Below are 19592 nucleotides of genomic sequence, written 5' to 3'. Positions count from 1 at the left end.
GACAGGTCAGAATGGCCAGCACATTATTCTGGGGGAAATTGTCTAAGGTGCACTTCTAAAACAGCTCGGCCACTGAGCTCAACACATCTATGAAGTTACAACAGAGCAACTAGCTACATGGAGTCTGATGAGGAAAACAGATTCTAGGTTTGGGAAATGGGATTTCTGTAATTTGCAGATCCAAATGAAAACTAGAGCTCTGATTGGATTCTGCCCTGGGGAGAACTTGGTGCTAATCCACCAACACCAAGAGCCAAGTGTTACACAGGATATCTTAAAAATAAAATGTTCTTGGAATTCTCAGCTCCCATGCTATCTTCTAAGATAACTACTAATATTCTTCAAAGATTTAGCTGCGATCTGACAACGGCCTCATGGGACTCTCTCCAGAACGATTATTTTAAAGCTTCACGAATCCAACTTTCGCACTAGCAAAAACTATCAAATCACACATAGACCTCCTCTTTTGGAAACCAATGACTAAGCCAATGAGTCTGCACATTGGTTTTGTTATGTTCTTTGTTTAAAAAAAAAAAAAAAAAACAGCTGGTAATAATGCAGCTTTGGGCCCATGGATAATCACCCATTTCGTCCTGAAATTGCTGATGTGGTAGAGACAAAGCTGGTGTGTGTCTAAATTCTTCACCAAAGTACACAGTCAAACCCAAAGGCCAGAAACTCTGCAACTGGGTGAAGTGTGCAGCCACCATTCACATTGCCAAGTTATTTTGAACCCTTTCTGAAATGTTGCTTCCTACCTGAGAATTCCGGTTTAAAGAGTCGTACAGCATGGCCACCTGCTGTTCCTTACTCTTTCAGTGGTAACTGCTGGTACCCCAGAAAAATCCCTCTGTAAAGGACCCTGATTTATGACAGACTTTGTCAAAATGTGCATTAGATACATAACGATAACTGAGCTCTTGACTTAATCCACCAAAACGAAGGCCCAACTCCATGCACTCATGAAATTGCTCTGAATATCAGTTGGACAAAGAAAACTATGATATTTCTAATTACTAATATATATATATACACACATTTATAAACCATCCAAAATTACAGGCAAATCATTTAAATTCCCCAATACTTTAACAATCAGAGAGAAAAAAAAAAAGTGTTAAAATGATGGGATTGCTAATTGTGAGAGGTTAATTACATCAGGATAACTCTCAGGTAGGTAACTGAGTCTCCATGCTGATTTTCAGACTGGAGTTTTTCGTAATTAACAGAATCTTCCACTGCTTCTGTGTCAGCTCAGGGCCACTTCAGTGATTGACACTGGACAGTTTCACTACTATATTCGGATTGGGTATGAATGTTTGTGCAGAGGGACAACCACTAAGGTCCTTGAGATGTGATAGGGAATCAAGAATTAGGCTTTGGCAGAGGAAATGAATGTGTTGTTTTGTTTGTTTGTTTTAGAATTATTTGCTTTACATTGGACAAAAAAAGGAAAGTGGTTTAAGAGAACTGTTTTATTTACATCACTTATTAGGCATAACGGCTTTGAGGAACATCTCCTGGCACTTAGGAAAAAACTGCAGAGATGGTTTGCCTTTGAAACTTTCTTCTTCAATGAGGACATTTATGTCAACTTTTCCTCAAAAGAAATGGGGTGGGGGAAATACAAAAGTAAAAAGTGGAGGGGTCAGACAGGCAGGATATTCAGAATTTCTTTGATCTATAGGAAGCCAAGTTTAAAGGAATCAGTTCCTTCACAGGAGAGCATAGGATGGGAAGTGCTAGGAATTTCATCAGTGTTGTGTTAGCCCCAGGGCATCTGAGAACTCAGGAAGGAGGACCTCAAATCCACCTCCACCTGAAAAGGCCCAGTGAAAGAGCTTCTCATATGGATCAGAAGACCTTGGTCCTGATTCACCTTTCAAATGCTCAATGTAAACTTTTTTAAACTTTGAAAAGTCGGTATGTTTTTTGTTGTCCTTTCTATTCTTTTAAAATGTGAAATGAACATGTGAAATTAGAATATGAAGCTCTTCACCCAATTTCACCATTTATCCAGACTAGTTATTTGCTGAAGCATTCAAAAAATTTTCTTTTTTTCTTTATGTTTTTTGGAAACAACTAACCATGCCTGAAAATCCTCATCTCTCTCATGCCCACTGTGTTCCTCTTCCTTACATGAAAGAGGGCACATGTGCAGCCCCACACATGTGTGGAAGTGAGGTCATATACAAGGCCGACGTGAGCCACCACACACAGGGCATCTGAGACTGACCAATTCATATCAAAAGAGGATCCCATGAGAGAACTGAAGGCAGAGCAGTAGTAACTCTTGTAATAACTTTGTTTTCAATATTACCTACTGCTTTTCATATTACTTTCAAAATTTATCTTAAACAACAAGTGCGATGTATGTGTTTCTATCTGAAGCAGACAGAGAAGTCATCTGGAACCAAAAGCAATGCAATTTACCAGCAGAATTTCCTAGTTCCAGAGGCACAGATTCGCTGGCAGATCCAAAAGCAATTTATAACAACACTAGGAAAGATGCTCTCTCTCACTTTTTGCCCAATCTCTCTCTCTCTCTCTTTTTAACTGGCAAAAAAATATTTTCTATTTTTGGTGACTCTGTCTCTGGGTGAAGCACAGTGGCTGCTATTCGGCGCTGCAGATCTTAAAAGCCTTCCTAATCTAAATGGCCCTTTCCTTACCTGGACGTGGCTATACTGGGGTCTGGAGTGTGGCTACGAAGGGAAGGGAGTGGGAATCTGCAAGAACAGAGCCAGCTGGGTGGAAACGTCCACTACCGACAGGAGCAGTGTGTGGGAACCACCGGGTTCCAGGGTCGTCCGCTCTTCCCCCGCCCCTCACCCCCACCCACGGCTCCCTCCCCCACCCACCCCGTGAAAAATCACTTAAAGACCGACTGAAAAGTGGGGCATTCGTGGTTTTTCATTTTCTTCATGAAGTTTTTGAACTCTTTGTTTTTCTTGTCCCACTTGTGAATGGCCGTCAGCAAGTACTGGTTCTTCACTTTGCGGCCCATGATGAGAAAGTGGTGGCTGAGGTTGTCCAGCTGGTGGCAGGGACAGTCTGCCCCATTCTTCAGGAACAACACCAGCTTCTTCAGCTCCTTCTTCTTGATGGGCCCCAACTTCAGGGGCTTCTTCTTCTTGGGGATAATCTTTTTGTCACCATTTTCTTTTTTAACTTCTTTGATTTTCATCCTCAGTGCTACAGATGATGGGGGAAAGAAGAAGAGAAGGGAAAAGAAAGCATTTTAGAACACAGTTTTTCATCTAAAACAAAAACCCTAACGCCTGGCTGATGTAATAGCAAGAAGAAGGCAGTTCTCGAAATGAAAACAAAAGTCTCAGTCACTCACCATGCCGCTGATTCTGACCCCTACAATTTTATGGAGTCTAAGGGCATCTCAGGAATTACCATAGGGCACCATAAGACTTCCAAATAAATTTTCATAACTAAATTGTATTTCATTTTTGTAAACCCCAAGTAACTCAGAATATCCTACGATGCTTTCAGGGAAGAAAGGGGTCAAACAATCCAATTTAATCCATGTAACCTAATGTTATAAATTCCAGCAAAGAAGAAATCCTACTCTGATTTTTTTTTTTTTTTAAGAGAAAGTAGATTCAAAAATTCCTTGAAAGTTGGGTCCTATAAATAAGGCAGAGACAATCTGCCTCATCTCACATTCAGCAAGGGAAAGTTAAAGAACGCTTTGAATTGTCAGGCTTGGGTGCATTAAATATCAACATCCAACTTTAGCAGGGCAAAATCAGAGTTCTCATGGCTATCTCTCCATGGAAGTTGGACAGCGGGTACTACTAAGGTCCCCTCACCACTAGTCAATAAACCATTTACAAGTACCACTAAGGTTCTACCAACTGAGAAGACCAACACAGACTTAGTGCGTTTGACTTTGACTTCCTGACAGATCAGAGCAAGCCCCAGTGAGGCTGTGATAGATAAAACTAGGTGATGGTCTCTCCTCAAACCTAATATGGTACAGGGCTGCTTCTGTTCTCAGTACAACCCCATCAGAAAGGAAGAATAGGCCTACCCATCAAGTCCGTCTCCTCTTTTTTTCCTCTCTACAGACTGTGCCACAACTTGGAGTCTTTCTTGTGTGTGGGGACAGTTGTTTTGTGGTGCTGGGAAGAAACCCAGGGCCTCCCACATGCTGGGCAAGCATTCTACCACTGAGATACACTCCCAGCCCTTAACATTGTTTTTAACCCATGGGCCAGATCCTTCAGTGATGGCCAGACAGGATCCATCGATAAAGACAAGTTAGTATGGAAACACTCAATAAACTGTAGACACGCTAATTATGTAGTGTCACTTTCACAATTGATTCCCCTCTAGGACTGGCCAACCCCAGGTATTTAGAAATTGGAAATCATTTTTCAGGTGCCAGTCACCAGATAATATGGATGTCCTTTGAAATCTTCTGAATTAAAAATCACCAAGGCCCTCTTTTTAATAACCCAATGTTTCCACCTATACTCCATAAGAAGTCAGTGATCATAAGGATGTGTGCCATGCTATAGAGGGTTCTTTTGCATGTATTTACTCAATTGATCCTAATAACTTCATAAGGAAGGTACAATTATTTTCCCCGATTAAGAGATGAGAAAACAATGCTTGACTTGTTGACTTGCCCAAAGTCATCAATCCTAAACAATATTGGGGTGGGGTGCGGTACTGGGCATTTGACTCAGGAGCACTTGCCCCATTAGCCATATTCCCTTGCCCAACAAGCCAAATCCCCAGTCTTCTTTTTGCATTTTATTTAGAGACAGGGTCTCACTGAGTTGCTTAGCACCTCACTTTTTTGCTGAGGCTGGCTTGAACTCACAATCCTCCTGCCTCAGCCTCCCAAACCGCTGGGATTACAGGTGTGTGCCACCACGCCCAGCATCAATCCTAAACTTAAATCCATGTGTGTTAGTCAGTTTTCCATCACTGTAACAAATACCTGAGATAGTAAACTTATAAAGAGGAAAGGTATATTTTGGCTCACGGTTTCAGAGGTTTCAGGGCATGTCAATTGCCCCCTATTGCTTTGGTGAGGCAGCACTTAATGGTGGAGGCACGTGGTATAACAATCTTTTCACCTAATGATGGCTGGGAAGCAAAAAGAGAAAGAAAGGAAGAAGAGGGATAGAGGCCCCAATATCCTCTTTAAGGATATGGGCCCTAATAGCCTACCTTCCTCCCATTGGGACCCACCTCCTACAGGTTCCACCACCTCCTAGTGGCTCCACAGACTAGGCAACAAGCCTTTGAGACATGGACCTTTGGGGGACACTGATCCAAGTGGCAGCACCGTGTCTGATTGTGCACTTTTAATCAAGATGCTGTCCTTGCTGACTCTGTGGTTCCAAAATTCTTTGCAACAAACCCAAAACTTAAGAGTGCTCATTAAATGGACTGAGAAAATAAGGGAGAGGAATTCAAACACTCTTCCCACATTTTAAAATGGAGTGATGAAAGAGTTCCTGGGGCTGAAAGAGACTACCCTAGCAAAGGAAGAATTGCATTTGCAAAGGCTTTGTTATTTAATATTTAGTTGATTAGAAAACCACACCCTTGGCTAACCCACAAGTAAAAAGAAGGGCAAAAAAAATCCTAGGAGCAAATCTGTAATGAATGTGTCAAAGTCAGTAAATTAAATCCTCTCCCACTGTTTTCTTTTTCTGACAAAAGGAGTTCCAGATCTTGATGCCTACTTAACTCAAGCCCCATATAATAGCCTGGGCCTGAGAAATGCCTCACCCCAAGGGTGGCAGAAAGGTCAGAACTGGGTATTAATGAGCAGACTGCTCTAGCTGAGGATTAAGATTGACCTCCAAGTTGTCCCAGGCTGCCCAGCCCACGGGAGTGATTTGAGCACAGCTTCCCAATGAGTTTGGTTTTTTCACACTCTCTCTCTTCCCTGAGTAAGTGACTGCCCAGGGTTTGGCGTCATGCTTAGTTCCTATCCCCATAGTGGACAGAGCACCTAGGAACCAACAGGTGGGAGTGCAGTGAAGGGGAGGCTTCACCCCAGATATGCCCACACAGGCCCACACCTGGCTCAGTTTCCATTGTTGCCTTACAAACCTTGAATGAAGTGGTAGTTCAACTGAGAAAGGACTTCACCTGTTCCAGTGTGTGGTTTACTGAATAAGAAAAATTCTCAAGGGGGTCAAGTGAGGGACCAGCAAGAAGAGACTCATTGCCCAGGCCAAAGCAGAAACAAAGCTCATCTCTGCCTCCCCTCTGCAAAACAGAGCAAATAGGAATGGGAGAAAGCACTTGCTATGGTTCAGATCTTAAGAGCACCCCCAAGGCCCATGTGTTAAAGACCTGGCACTCCTGGGAGATGGTGAAACCTTTGAGAGGCAGGGCCTAGTAGGAGGTGTTTAAGTCATTGGCGGAGGTGGGGGGGGGGGGCAAAGACTTGGGGAGGCATGTTCTTGAAGGGGATTATTGGATGTCAACTCCTTCCTCTTCTGCTGCTTTTTGTTTCCTGGTCTTGAGGTCAGTGGTTTTGCTCTGTCATGTGTTCCTGCCATGATGTGCTGCCTCACCCAAAGCAATGGAGCCAAATGAACATGCACTGGAATCTCTAGAACTGTGATCCAAAATAAACCTTTTCTCTTTATAGTAACAGAAAGCTGGCTAATACAAAATTGATCAAAGAAAGACTGCAAAAGGTAAAGCAAGGGAGTAAGAACAATTCTGCTCCTCTCCTTAGACCCTCCAAAAGGTGACCCAGGTTATTAGATAAGTCCCAAGCTACTTCCCAAAGTCTAAAGCTTGAAACCAAGTGTTTCTACAGGAGTGACCAGTACATCACCTGGAGAGACTAATGGGTGCACTACCTGACAATGTAGGAATCCTCTTTTCTGCAGAGGAGTGAGCGATTATTCACTGAGTAGCCGCCATGAGTTAAGCTGTATAGATAAACATAGGATGGGTGCTCTGCTTGTGACTCCTTGTTTATTACAGCAACCATGCTACATAGGCATCATTAGTATCTTGTTACAATGGCAGCACAAGGCCACAAGTTGCATGAGACACAATTTGCAAGAGACACAATCAGGATTAGAACCCACACCTAAACCTATAGAGTATACTCTCTCCTACTGTACCAGGACTCAGTTTAAAATATTGCTTCAGTGGAAACTATTTCATTCTTTTGATTGTGTTGCTTTTAATCACAACTCAAATCAAAAATTAATGTTTCTTTGCCATGACCATGTAAAGGAATTTAGTTTACATAGGTGGGGGAACGGCGAGGGGAGAAGGGAAATCAGATGATGGAAATGTGTTATGCATTAGACTCTTTACTTCTTGCCATTTGGATCACTTTCTATTTTGAGGTGGGGAAAATAGGGAAGAGGGAACATATGGCCAGAAATTGCTAACATCTTTCCATCATGCAAGGGTTTATTTCAGGGATGCAGATTACCAGCAATGTTTGGATAGGCAATTACTTGTCTAAGGTTGATTTCTTGTGCCTTATTGATGTATCTGCACCCCCCACCATGCCACACCCAGGCACTACAGGGACAGGGTGGGTGATGGCCCAGGGATAGCCAGGAGCTGACCACGAGTGCCTCCCCAGTCCACCATGCTGACATGGCTAGATCACAGGGATTTCATCCCTGGCTGAGCCCACAGTGCCAATGGTGGCAGAAATTAGGGAGAAGTAGGGACAACAGCTGACCAAAGTTCTGGGTCCCAGATTCTGTGTGACCTCAAAATCTGGTTTTAAACACCTAGTGTTTCAGTTTTCCATCTGAAAGATATACAGAACAATCTGACCACTAGCCTGGCAAAACTACCATCCAGAGGATCCCAGGCTAGGCAAAACTGAGAAACCATCTCAGTTCATCCCCAGCATTGTCTCTACCCTGGATTTGTTCTTCCCTCCCATCATCATGTGCCTGGCTCACCCTGATGGATAACACTACATCTAAACTCCATCTCAGACCCTTGATCTCAGTTACAGTTGGAGAATGAACTAAAACAAAATACCTTAACAACTTAACATCCCCTAAGGGTAAGATATTATTCCCACCTATCTATTACTGTCAGCAAGAATTCAGAGACCCGGAAACCTTAAAAACCAAAAACTTGCAGCTGCAATTAGGGACTTCCGGGTCTTTCTCAGCCATCTGAAAACAAATAATCCCTTACGTTTGAGTAGATCATTAAAGCTTCATTGCATTTTCAGTCACTCAAACCATATTTTTTGCTCACAAATTATACTTCCTTGATAGCCTTCCCACAAAGTTTGGCCATATTTCTGAGGCTGAGATGAAAATCAGAAAAGTCATTCCACTCATTCCAAACCCATACTTTCTTCAAAACTATCGATTCCTCCTGACTTTCCTGCTTTCACTAATGGAGCCACCATTCTTCCCATAACCTAGACAGAGTGCTTAGACACAAGGCAGACACTGGCCAGGGGCCAGCCATTTATATAACCAATAATCTGAAATTTCTGTAGGGATCTGAAAAGAAAATAATGGGGAAAGTAAGAATGGGGCTGAGTTACGAATCAGACTTGACTCATCTGATTACAGATAACAGTTACAATGAAGGGTATAGAGAAAAGAAGAGAAGTGGGGAACCCCAGGAAGCACCCTTGCTGGAGTGACAGCAAGGAGAAAAGTTGTTGTAAAAGTCATCAGATGCAAAGATTTTTTAAAAAGAAGAAGAAGAAGAAAAGAAAGAAAGAAAGAAAGAAAACCAGGCAGCTCAGTGTCACAAAAGCCACAGGAGGAAGCAGTTTTAAATGAAGGTGATGCCCCTCAACCCCCAAAGCTGAAGAAGTTTGAGTCTGAAATTAGGTCACTTGACTTGATGATTAGGGTCACTGGTGCCCTATGGAAGGCCAGGATCTGAAGGGGCCAGGGTGAATTCCAGAGAGCTAAAAACCAACTGGAGGTAAAAAAAAAAAAAAAAAAAAAAAAAAAAAAAAACAAAGGCATGCCATACAGACAACCACTAGACTCCTGGAAACCTACAGAGTTACCACTGGCCACTTTTGGCCAAACAGATTGAGCATGTACAATCATTTCCATTCCTTCCTGAAATCAATTTAAGATTATAGTTTAAAAAAAGTTATAAACATAGGCACAAAAATGGTAAGGGAAACAAGAATATATCAACAACATTTTGTATACCAGAAAGCAAATGGATGATGGAACCTGGCTTGCCAGAGAAAATAAATGCTGAAATCTAACTAGTTACAAGAGAGATGCCAATAAGAATCAAGCTGATCCACACTGCAGGATCCAGAAGTGGTCATGGACTGGGGCCACTTGCATACCAGTGTAGAGGTGATATTAAACATGAGGACTGGTATAAAGTCTGTATAGGGACATTTAGGTCCACTCCCCTAGGTCATGAATCCAAGAAAACATTCCCTTACCAGCTTCAAGAGTAGCCAATAGGTTTACTCTATACAGAAGGTTTAAACCAGGAACATAGGAAGAAGGGTGGTAAAGTGCTACACAGACCCCAAAGGGGTAAGTGAAAATCTGCACAGTAAAAAGTGGGACCCTCAGATCTTAGAACACTACATTTATATCACCCAGGCAAAAGACTGAATGCTTTTCCTCTAAAGAAAACTAGTTGCTCCAAAGGAAAGACATATGGGCCCCCACCCTCACCCTGCAAGAAAACCTCCAAAATGAGGCCCAAAACTCATAGGCCCTGCATATAAACAAACAGCTTCCAATTTCATACCTCACTCTTAAATTCAAATTCAGTCAAAATTGGTAGGATATAAGGAAAGTTTCTAAATGTGAATGGTAGAGACCAAAACATTCAAAACAAATAGAAAAAAAAAAATTCTTTCAGAAATAACAGAGACAATGCAGCAATCATGAGAAAACTTTTAAAAATGATAGTATTAGATAAGATACTACATTCATAAAACAAGAACAGAAGCTATTAAAGAGAACCATCAGAGAACAGGAGAGAATACTTAGATATTTAAAATATAAGATGAAAACTAAAAAAATCAATACAAGTGCTTTAAAATGGGATTGAAGAAATTTCCTGAAAAACTGAACAAAATGACCAAGAAAGAAGAAATAGAAAAAAGAGAAGACAGAGCATATATCTAAGGATCTGAATAAAAAGTATTACAGGAAGACAGAACCAAGAAAATTAATGGGAAAAAAAATATCAAAGAAATAATACAAGAAAGTTTTCTATAAACGAAGAACATGAGTTCCCAGGTTAAACAGTATCCAGCACATGAACCATGACATTTAGAAACTTCTAGAGAAGAGGAGAATATATATCTAATACAAAGGATCAGGCATCAGAATGGCAGGCACTAGATTTCTCAATAGCCAGCACTAGGGAACTATAAGATAATGAATGAATGTCTGCAAAATTCCTAAGGGCCGGGGGCATAGCTCAGTGGTAGAGCATGTATAAGGCCCTGGGTTTGATCCCTAGCACCCAGTACCATTTAAAAAAAAATTAAATGAATAAATAAATAAAATCCCAAAATTTGACACTGGGCTGAATACATCAATCAGCATATGAGAATAGAATAAAAATATCTTCAGGCATTACAGGATTAAAAACAAAATTATCTCCCATGTAGCTTAAGAATCTATAAAAATGCAGAAGTAAATAAGAACACAAAGCATTCAAGCAAGATCAAACATAAAAAAGGCAAAAAGAAGGCTTAGAATGTTTTTCCATAACAGTTGCAGAGTGGGCTTAAAGCTCAATCAATCCAGACTGAAACTGAGGCAAGAGGGCTCAGGCAGAGGGTCTGATGAAAAATCTGCCAGAAAAAGCAGAGGCCGAATTCATAACATGAACATAAGAAGTAGGACAAATAAAATTAGACTATTAGTATCTCAAACACACACCCACACATACACAGGTGAAAAGAAACGAAATGTAAATGCAGTATACTTAATGGCTTGGCTACAAATGATAGCTGCATAACTCCAATAAATTAAAAATTGAATATCAACTCAGTCAAAGTATGTTACAACTACAAAGGAAAAATAGTGCAAGGGAGAGAAATCTTTAACTTCAATAACAGAAATATCATTAAATAATGTCTAAACATTAAAATCAAGAAATCAAACAACTTACATGTCATATATTTGCTCCAGTTTGCTAAATATCGCATGAAATTGCTAAAATAGTTGAAAATTATTATTTTGGGGTCATGGGAATTTGGGGTGAGAAGGCATGGGGTAATGAACTGCAATTTTTTATTCAAAGCCATTTATTCCTATTTGAATTTCTAAACTGAATTTATTTGGAAGCAAAAATACTTGGTTTTTTAAAAGTTTATAGTCCAATAAATTATAAAAATATAAATGAATCACAAAATGTGAGATCATTAAAGAAACAAGAGATTACATTTTCAGGCCATCCATTCTCCAGTCAACTGCAGCAACTTGGCTTTAGTTGAAACTTCTTAGGGATTTTGAGTAAGAATTCTGCTCTTTCGACCTTTTGGGTTTTTTTGGGTGGGTGGGGGGGGGGTGTTTTGTTTTGTTTTGTTTTAAGGGAATGAGAGAAAACCTGCAGGTCTAGTCAATCCTCATCAAGTTTCAGACTAAAAAAAAAAAAAATTAGGTTAGAGTGTAGAATGTGGATTATTTACTTTTGAACTAGAAGGGACATTAAACTTCTTTGGGATGATGCTCAAAAGTAACTTGCAGAGGTTATACAGCTGGAGGTTCTCACAGCTGTGACTCCCACCTACTTCCTTGCTCCTCTGTCTGGAATGTTAGTAGGAGTAGGAGAGTAAGAGGAGATGAATAGAGTCCCAGCAACTGTGGGGACACTGCACCAACCCTTGGATACATTCTCTCCAATAGATGCCAATGAAAAACTCAACCAGGGGCACATACTAGACTTCACATCCTGATTCTGAAGAGATTTGCTTTTTTCCTAAATGGCGTTCTCTTTCAGAGAGGTCCAAAGATTCCAAATAGATGACTTGAGGAGGAGGGTAAGCCAGTCACAGAGACAGGTAACCTCTTTACAAAGTGGCTTTTCACCACCCAGGGTCAGCCAGCCACTTGAATCAGGAAGGGCACACAGATGGGCAACCCATCGCCTGAAGACCCATAGCCCTCCTACCACACGAAGCCTCCACGTGAAAGAGTCTATTCAGATAACAAAGCTGCGCTAAGCTGTGAAGACAGAGGGACCCTATTTTGTGCTTCCTCTGCATGGTTCACAAATCTTGGGTGGGCGACCCCAAGGCCCGAAGCAGAAAGCACCATCCTCAAATCAACTGTGCAAATGAGACTGGGGAACAGCACTGGGTAAGGGCCCTTGGCTCTGACAGACTGCTGCTTCTTTCCAACACTCAGCAGAGGGTCTGGGCACCATGGAGAGCTGGCTTTGAGGCATTAGGGCCCAAATGAGTCCTAGTGACAAAGGCCTCCTGATGGCAGCTTAGCGGAACCCTCTGTTCCCAGCAGGAGCTGGTGTTTGGCATCATTAATTCGCTTAGCAGAGAAAGGAGTTGGCACTTTGTCACAATAACTCAGACTCCCTCCCCTGACCACAAACCACATGCTGCATATTTACATGCATTTACTGACTATAGCTCATACATTACAGAAAAAAATATACCTAAAAAGATTGAAAACAGCTTTTTTTCCCCTCTTATCTATAAGAAGCAGATGTAGAAAATGCTTTTAAGTGACTCTTTTGAGGCAAATTATTAAATTGAAGTTGTCCTGTTTTCTGGATCCTGGACACCTTAGGGAAGTGGTCAGGCAGGAGGGTAGAGGTGGCAACTTTACATGCTCCCCAACACTCAACACACACACACACACACACACACACACACACACACACAAGCAGCATCAATTTCAACCATCCAAAATCCCACTGCCTAACTGCTTGACTTTGTGGATTGTGTTAAATCCCTACTGATTTAAGCTAATAGTGCAAAACAAAAACCCACTTTGAGAGCAAAGTACTGCCCTGTGTGATTTTATCTGGGAAAGCATGTGTGTTGGTGGCACTGGTAGCAAGGGCTTGGGTCTCACAGGACAACAAAGTAGAGCTCTGGATATTCCCTTCCCAGGGCACTCCATCACCACCTCCACCTGCCAGCTCCCAACCCCTAAGCAGGAGACAGAGGAGAAGTGAAGAATCACTTAGAGTCCACCATTAGGATGGACTGAATCATGGCTCCAAGTCCAGGCAAATCTGCCAAGGAAAAACAGCTGTTCCTACCATGGGGTCACTGGTTTTCCATCTCTTTTCATTCTACCTCCTGGTGTTCACCCAAATGGCAAGCTGACGTGTGAGATGGTCTCTCAGAAGGATAAAGATGAGGAGTGGGAAAGTGGGCTTCAGAACTAATGAACTGGAAAAGCCATGAGTCGTTCCCCCAGCTCTGAGAGATGCTTAAGGTCTAACTTGAGCACCACCAAAATCACATGTTAAAAATGCAGATGGCTGAGGTCCACCCCTGAGTGTCTGATTCAGAAGCAATGGGATGAGGGCCAAGAATTCACATTTCTAATAGGTTCTCAAGAGAGATTGATGCTGCTGAGCTGGTGACCACATTTGAGAACCACTGGTTTAAAGGGTTGGAGGGTGGGAATAGGTTGGGTTCTCTGAATCATTACCTTGGTTATTCACAGTGGCACATTTTAAGGACTCTTTCTTGAATGATGTTTAAACAATCCAGGGACCCAGGGCAGCCCCTCAGATTCACAGAAGTTGAGACTGATGGCAGGAAGATCAGCATAGCATGTCCAAGAACCCAGCTGACCCCGGGCAATGTGGTGTAGCACCATTTATAGAATTGCTAAGGATCGTGAGACACCAGTTGCATAGCTATTGATACTTGCAAAGTCAGAAAACAAAGGCTCTGATAGCCAACAGGCAGCACATTTCAGAAGAAAGGATCCCAAATCCATAGTCAGCAGATGCCTGCTGACTAAACCCATTACTAACTTTTTGTATAAACTTGAATGAATCACTTTACTTCTGTGGATCTTAGTGTAGCCATTTTCAAAACAAATGTGTTAGGCAAGTCATCTCTATTCCCCTACCATCACTGGCAATCTAAATCTAAATCTTCATATTTCCTTCTTCTGTCATTGAAATTCAATATTGAAGCCTAGGCCATCCAAGAGGGGAAAAAAAAAAACTTGTCTGTTCGCATCATCCAAATACTTCAATTGCACGTACCTCAGCCCAGACCCAATAGCACTGATCTTGGTCATGAAGCTGTCTAAACACAAGGACAACCCCAGAGAAGGACCTGAAACACTTGAAGCATGTCTAGCAGGCTGTATGCCATCTCATTTGACAGATGGCAAGAAGAGACCTAGAGCAGGTGCTGCATCCCCCACCCCCCTTGAGATGGGATCCCCCTGAAGAAGCTGTGAATCCAGTGCCTCTGCACAGTGGCTGCCATGGGCATACCTCAGCTCTTCTCCTTCTATTAGTTTCTCAGTCCAGTTCATTTAAAGGCAGAGAGTACACTGCAGGTAAAATGTATGCTTTTCCTCCCCATTCTTCAACACAAGCTATAGTCCATCTTCCCCAGGAAGCCCCTAGCCAGTTCCAGTCTTGACCTTCATGGCTTTTCCTTTCTCAACCTTTGCATGATAATTTCCCAGGTGTACCTTCTATGTCCTCCTCCCCACTGAAGGTTCCTGCCAGCCTTATTCATCTCTGTGCAGGAATAGTGCAATGCCTTACCAAGGAAGGGTTTCTCACACTGGCCCTTTTCACTTCTGAGGGCTTTCTAGGTATAAAATGATTCAGAGAGGGAGACATTCCAGTGATTCATCATAAACTTCTGCTAAGAAAGCTAAAAAAGAAGTTTATGCCCCAAATCCCTCATTCGAACCATCATTCAATTCTTTCTATATCCAAGCCCACCAAACCGCTCAGAGTGTCCCAATCATAGGTTAAGTTCCTTCTGGCTCATTCACACACCTGACCCTGCCTATCTATCCAACTTTCTACACTTACATTTTCTTTCCCTTTTATTCTTTTTTTCAGCCCTTCTGGGTTTTATGCTAATAGCAGGGACGCTGGGAAGACGAGGTTGCCTTGGCAGCCTGTCCCAATTTTGACCCTTGGCAAGCACCAAAGTCCAGACTGGGCCCACGACACATAAATTCCCATCCATCAGACAGGCAGGCCTGGCTTCACTGCAAACCTGGAAACAGTTATAAAAAGGGGACAGAACACACAAGGCTCTCCTATCACCCACCCTGCAAAGGCCCCCCAGAAATAGACACGTCAGGTTGGACGACAACATGCACCAAACAGGACGGATGTTCCTCTAATTTCTTGGAGGTGAAATCGGTCTTGGCCTGAAATGGATTTGTTTGAAGCCAAGAACCTAAAAAGTGAACTGTAGCAGGCACCAGCCCTGTCTCAAGGCTGGCACTGTCCCTGTTTACTAGAGTTCCTCTTCTCTGCCAAGCTTGGCCGGCCCGCATCCAGGGCAGCCATGGCTATCAGCATTGAGCTGAATATCCTTCTGGGTCCTCTGCTTCTGGGTCCTCTGACCCTCATTGAGTCTTTTCTCTCTCAACCCATCCGAACCCTCACTCACAAATAACACTGCAGGGATTCTGAGAACCTGAGAGCCGAAGGAAAGCAAATAGTTCAGGAAAAATGAAGGCAACATAAACTCATAAATCCCCAACTTTGCTCTCCTTTCCTGCTTCTTCAAGACAGCCACCTATTGAAAAGAAATAAACACAGAGCTTCCTATGGCTCTGGAGGCTGCTGACCCATGGGACCACATTGGCCCCAGGAGAGGGACAACTCCAGAGACCTGCATGAAGTCGAGTGGTAGAGCAAAGACTTAGTAACAACAGAGAGACCTGCAAGAACCCATGACACCTACTGGGCCAACATTCAGGCTCAACTCTCAATGTACACCTACTGTTCAGAAGGCAAATGCTTTCTAGGTTTACTGACCAAGTTCCTAGCTCCAAAACTAACAGCTTTTCTTTGAATGGATCACAGTATCCTCCATGTATAGCACTTCTCTTCCTATTGAAGACAGGCAAAATCCAGGATTAGGGTGATGGCTGAGTACCATGGGACAGTCCTGTGAGCCCCCAGCTCCCCCAGTGGGAGTGCCATTACTGATTTACAGAGTCAACCCTCAGAGCTGGCCTCCCACTTTCCCTGAGTTCCTCTTCCCTGTTCTCCTGCTACGGGCCCAAGGCTCCTGCATCCTATACAAGGGCTTCCACCCCACACAGGGAGTGGGGAGCAGTCTGGGGGTTTTCTCCAAATTTTTCTCCAAGACCCCCAGTGATTTCATCCCCTTTATGTTCCCACCTCACAGACCTCACCTGCAAGCTCCCCATCACAAAGCCAACAACATCCAGGATGCCAGGCAGGCCCTTCATGGAGGTGCAAGAGGAGCAGGGTAGCAGCATCTCTCACTTTCTCAGCATGGGATGATGACTGGTACAGCCACAGGCAGGGGACCATGGAAGACAAATGTCACCTTGCACACAGTCATAGCTACAATACTAGCAAAGTCACTTCAGAACACAAAATGTTCAAGCTGTTGGCCACCATCTAAAGATTTCAGACAAGTGGTGAGTGGGAGGGCATCCTGACAACTGTCACATGCTGTACAGACATCAGGACAAGATTACATCTTGTGGACAGATGTGTATACAGACACATTATATAAATAACAGCCGTGGTGCCAATTTGTCACAAATGGTGGGTCTGCTGTGAAATCATGCTTCAGATAGCACACGCTATGGCCAATTATCATCATAGCCCATGTGCAGCATTCAGAGTCACACCCTCAGGGATGAAGAATTTTGTTGACACGGCCAATTGAGAAAAAAGCATCCTCAAGATCTAGGATTCTTTCCCAAACTTGCTCTCGGGCATTGCAGTCTACCTTGACCATGATCCCCCAGAGTATCTGGCAAGTGCATATCTGTGCTTAATAATCAACAAATAAATAAAGAATTTTTAAAGGGTCCTTATTTGTCTGAAGAGCTTGAAATGAGCTGCTGGGGCAATAAGAACACTAGAAACCTTTAGAGCATTTAGTGCCAGGGGCACAGTGGGGTCCCCTCTTGTCACCCTGTTGGGCCTGCTTTCTGAGCCTTTTGCGGTAACTATCAGTTGCCCTATCTATGTCTGAACCTCATTGTCCCTGCCTTGGCTGCATGGCAGATATCCTGTCACCCCAAGTGGTTAGATGTGCATACCTCAGGGCTCTGGGTTTGACTCCATTCACAAAGCCCCTGGCCGTAATGTTAGAAATTAGATCTTGTCACATCCTCTTGGCCCCAGAGTCTAAACTGCAGAGTCCTGCCATATTCTAAACAGCTCTTTGCTTCCTAGTAGGTACCAGAAGCCAGAGTCTGCCAGTTGTGACGGCATACCTTGGGTTGCTATCACATACCTACAATTTCCTCCACCAAATAAATTTTAGATAGATAGATTGACAGGTTGATTGATTTATACCTTTAATCTATATTTTATTCATTCATTCATTTACTTTATTTTCCTTACTTTCTATCTCATTTTTAAGTACTGCTCTGCCTTCAGAAGACGCAGAGAAACACAAATATTTTTTTACTCTAATTAGCCAAAACAACTCCAGCTTTAGAAATTTGGATTCATTTTCCTACAGTCTCTCAAGAAGCTATCTGTGACTGTCTATCATCTCATTTTTTTTTCACCCCATTCCCAAAAGCATGAGAATTCCAGGCCACCCAACACATAGAAGCACTGCTTAACATAGATTTTTGCTTTTGATGACATGACTTTTTTAAAAACATGTATTCCAGTTCTGTTTCTCCCTCTCTTTCTGGCACAAAGATTTCAAGATCTTTATTTGCTGAGCTTCAGGACACAGTCACATCTTTGCTGCTTTTTTCCTTGGTTACAACAAAAAGCACTTTCCCTTAATGAGCGTTACAATGAGAGAGACTACCAGGTAGGTATCCTTACTTCTCCTCCTTGTCTCCCTTCAAAGTCTGTGGATTCTCCCTTTCAAATGAGAGTGGAAGGATTGTCAGGCCTTTTCCTGGAACTATGTCAAGTCCTCTATGTCAGACAGACTTGGAGACTAGACAGGAAACCCAGAGAAATCATCCTTGCAAATGCAACAGGTAAACACCAGATGGCTTTTCAGCCATTCTCAAGATGCACTGAAAAACAAATCCAATTTCAGGATCAGAGGAGCAGGCCAAAATCAGCAACTGAGCTTGCAAAAACCTCCCACATCAGCACTAATTTTTATGGAATTAAAAACATCCAGGTGAGTTGGCACACACTTATAATCCCAGCAGCTTGGGAGACTGAGGCAGGAGGATTGTGAGTTCAAAGCCAGCTTTAGCAACTTAGCCAGACCCTTTTTTAATGCAGGAAGAAGTACTACGTAAATATATTAAAGAGCTGTTGATCAGAGCAAAGCAACCTTGCTGGATGCCCTTGCCACAAAGGATCCCACTCAGACACCAGGAATAGCACTACTGTAGCTCCACAGCTGCTGAGAGCATTTAGCAGGGACCCTCAGCATGGCAATGGGTGCAGCTCTATAGGAGCTGGGCTAACAGCAATGGAGACAACAGCTCAAGGCAGCAGCAAACAAGGCAACCTCAGAGATCTTGGCTTCAACCTGTAGGGGGTACAGTAACTGCTCATTTAATGGAGGCCACAAAGGGCAGCACAGGGAGTAGAGTCTCCACTACCCTAGAGACCGCACAAAGCCCTTCATGAGCAACTGAAGAACTCAAACAAGTGCAGGCTAATAGGCTAACATTGGTTTGGGTAAAAATGACATCATTCCTACCCATAGGCTGCAAGGCCAGGAACATTTTGGTAAAAAACCTGATGTTTAAGTGCAGGGAGAAAGGACAGAGTGCATTTCTCACTGAATAATTGCTCTTTCTTCCCTGAGGTCAGACAATCTTCCATATATCCAACAGATGTGCCCCCAGAGTAAGCAATGGCCACACCAACCAGCCCTGGGTCCCTCCTCTTACTACCTAGTGGCTCATGCTGGCTGTTCTTCTATAATGGAGTCCATGGTAAAATTTCCCTCAAAGAAAAGAGGCTGCTTAATGGCCTGAGTGTGTTTAAAAATGCCATTGTTTTTCTTCTGCTCCTGGGGGTTCAACCCAGACTCATGCGCATACTAAGCATGCTCTCTGTACCACTGAGTTACATACACCCCCATTTTAAAGAACACTAACTTGGGACAAACATGCAGATCTTTCAAACAGAATGGGATTTAAGAGGCCATGTAACCAGAGTCTCATTTTATAGAACAGAACACCAAGGCCCAGAACAGAAATGAGACCACCTGTCACTCAGGCATTAGCAGCCAAGCAGACCCAGGACAGACCCCTGAATCCCCAGGCACCATTGCTCCCTTCCCTTCATTCCCTACACTTTTTCCTCTTATATTTTCCTACATGTGCACATGCACGTGCACGCAGGCACACACATGCACAGTCCCAGAAGTCCCTTAGATTGCAGTCCCAAGGGCTCAAACTGCCTCCCCCCCCCCCGCCCCGCTCCCTCCTTCTCTAAATGCAAGCAGTCCTCTCCCTATTTCAATGCCAGAACAAAGT

At 43.0% G+C, this 19592-nt stretch overlaps 1 protein-coding gene across 1 annotated transcript in view; it reads right to left on the bottom strand.

Moving 5' to 3' along the window:
* Window positions 1-2871: 2871 nt before the first annotated feature.
* Window positions 2872-19592, bottom strand: part of Sfrp1 (secreted frizzled related protein 1) — a 40534-nt gene continuing 23813 nt past the window's right edge. Inside the window, exon 3 of the mRNA XM_027939365.2 lies at window positions 2872-3195. Coding sequence (XP_027795166.1) covers window positions 2873-3195 — 323 coding nt within the window. The 3' untranslated portion in view covers window position 2872. The remainder of the gene's footprint in view (window positions 3196-19592) is intronic.

This window comes from Marmota flaviventris, chromosome 3 (assembly GCF_047511675.1).
Source record: "Marmota flaviventris isolate mMarFla1 chromosome 3, mMarFla1.hap1, whole genome shotgun sequence".
Classification (NCBI taxonomy): domain Eukaryota; kingdom Metazoa; phylum Chordata; class Mammalia; order Rodentia; family Sciuridae; genus Marmota; species Marmota flaviventris.
Note: the sequence above shows the minus strand (reverse complement) of the source record. Positions and strands in the feature narration are given on the sequence as shown.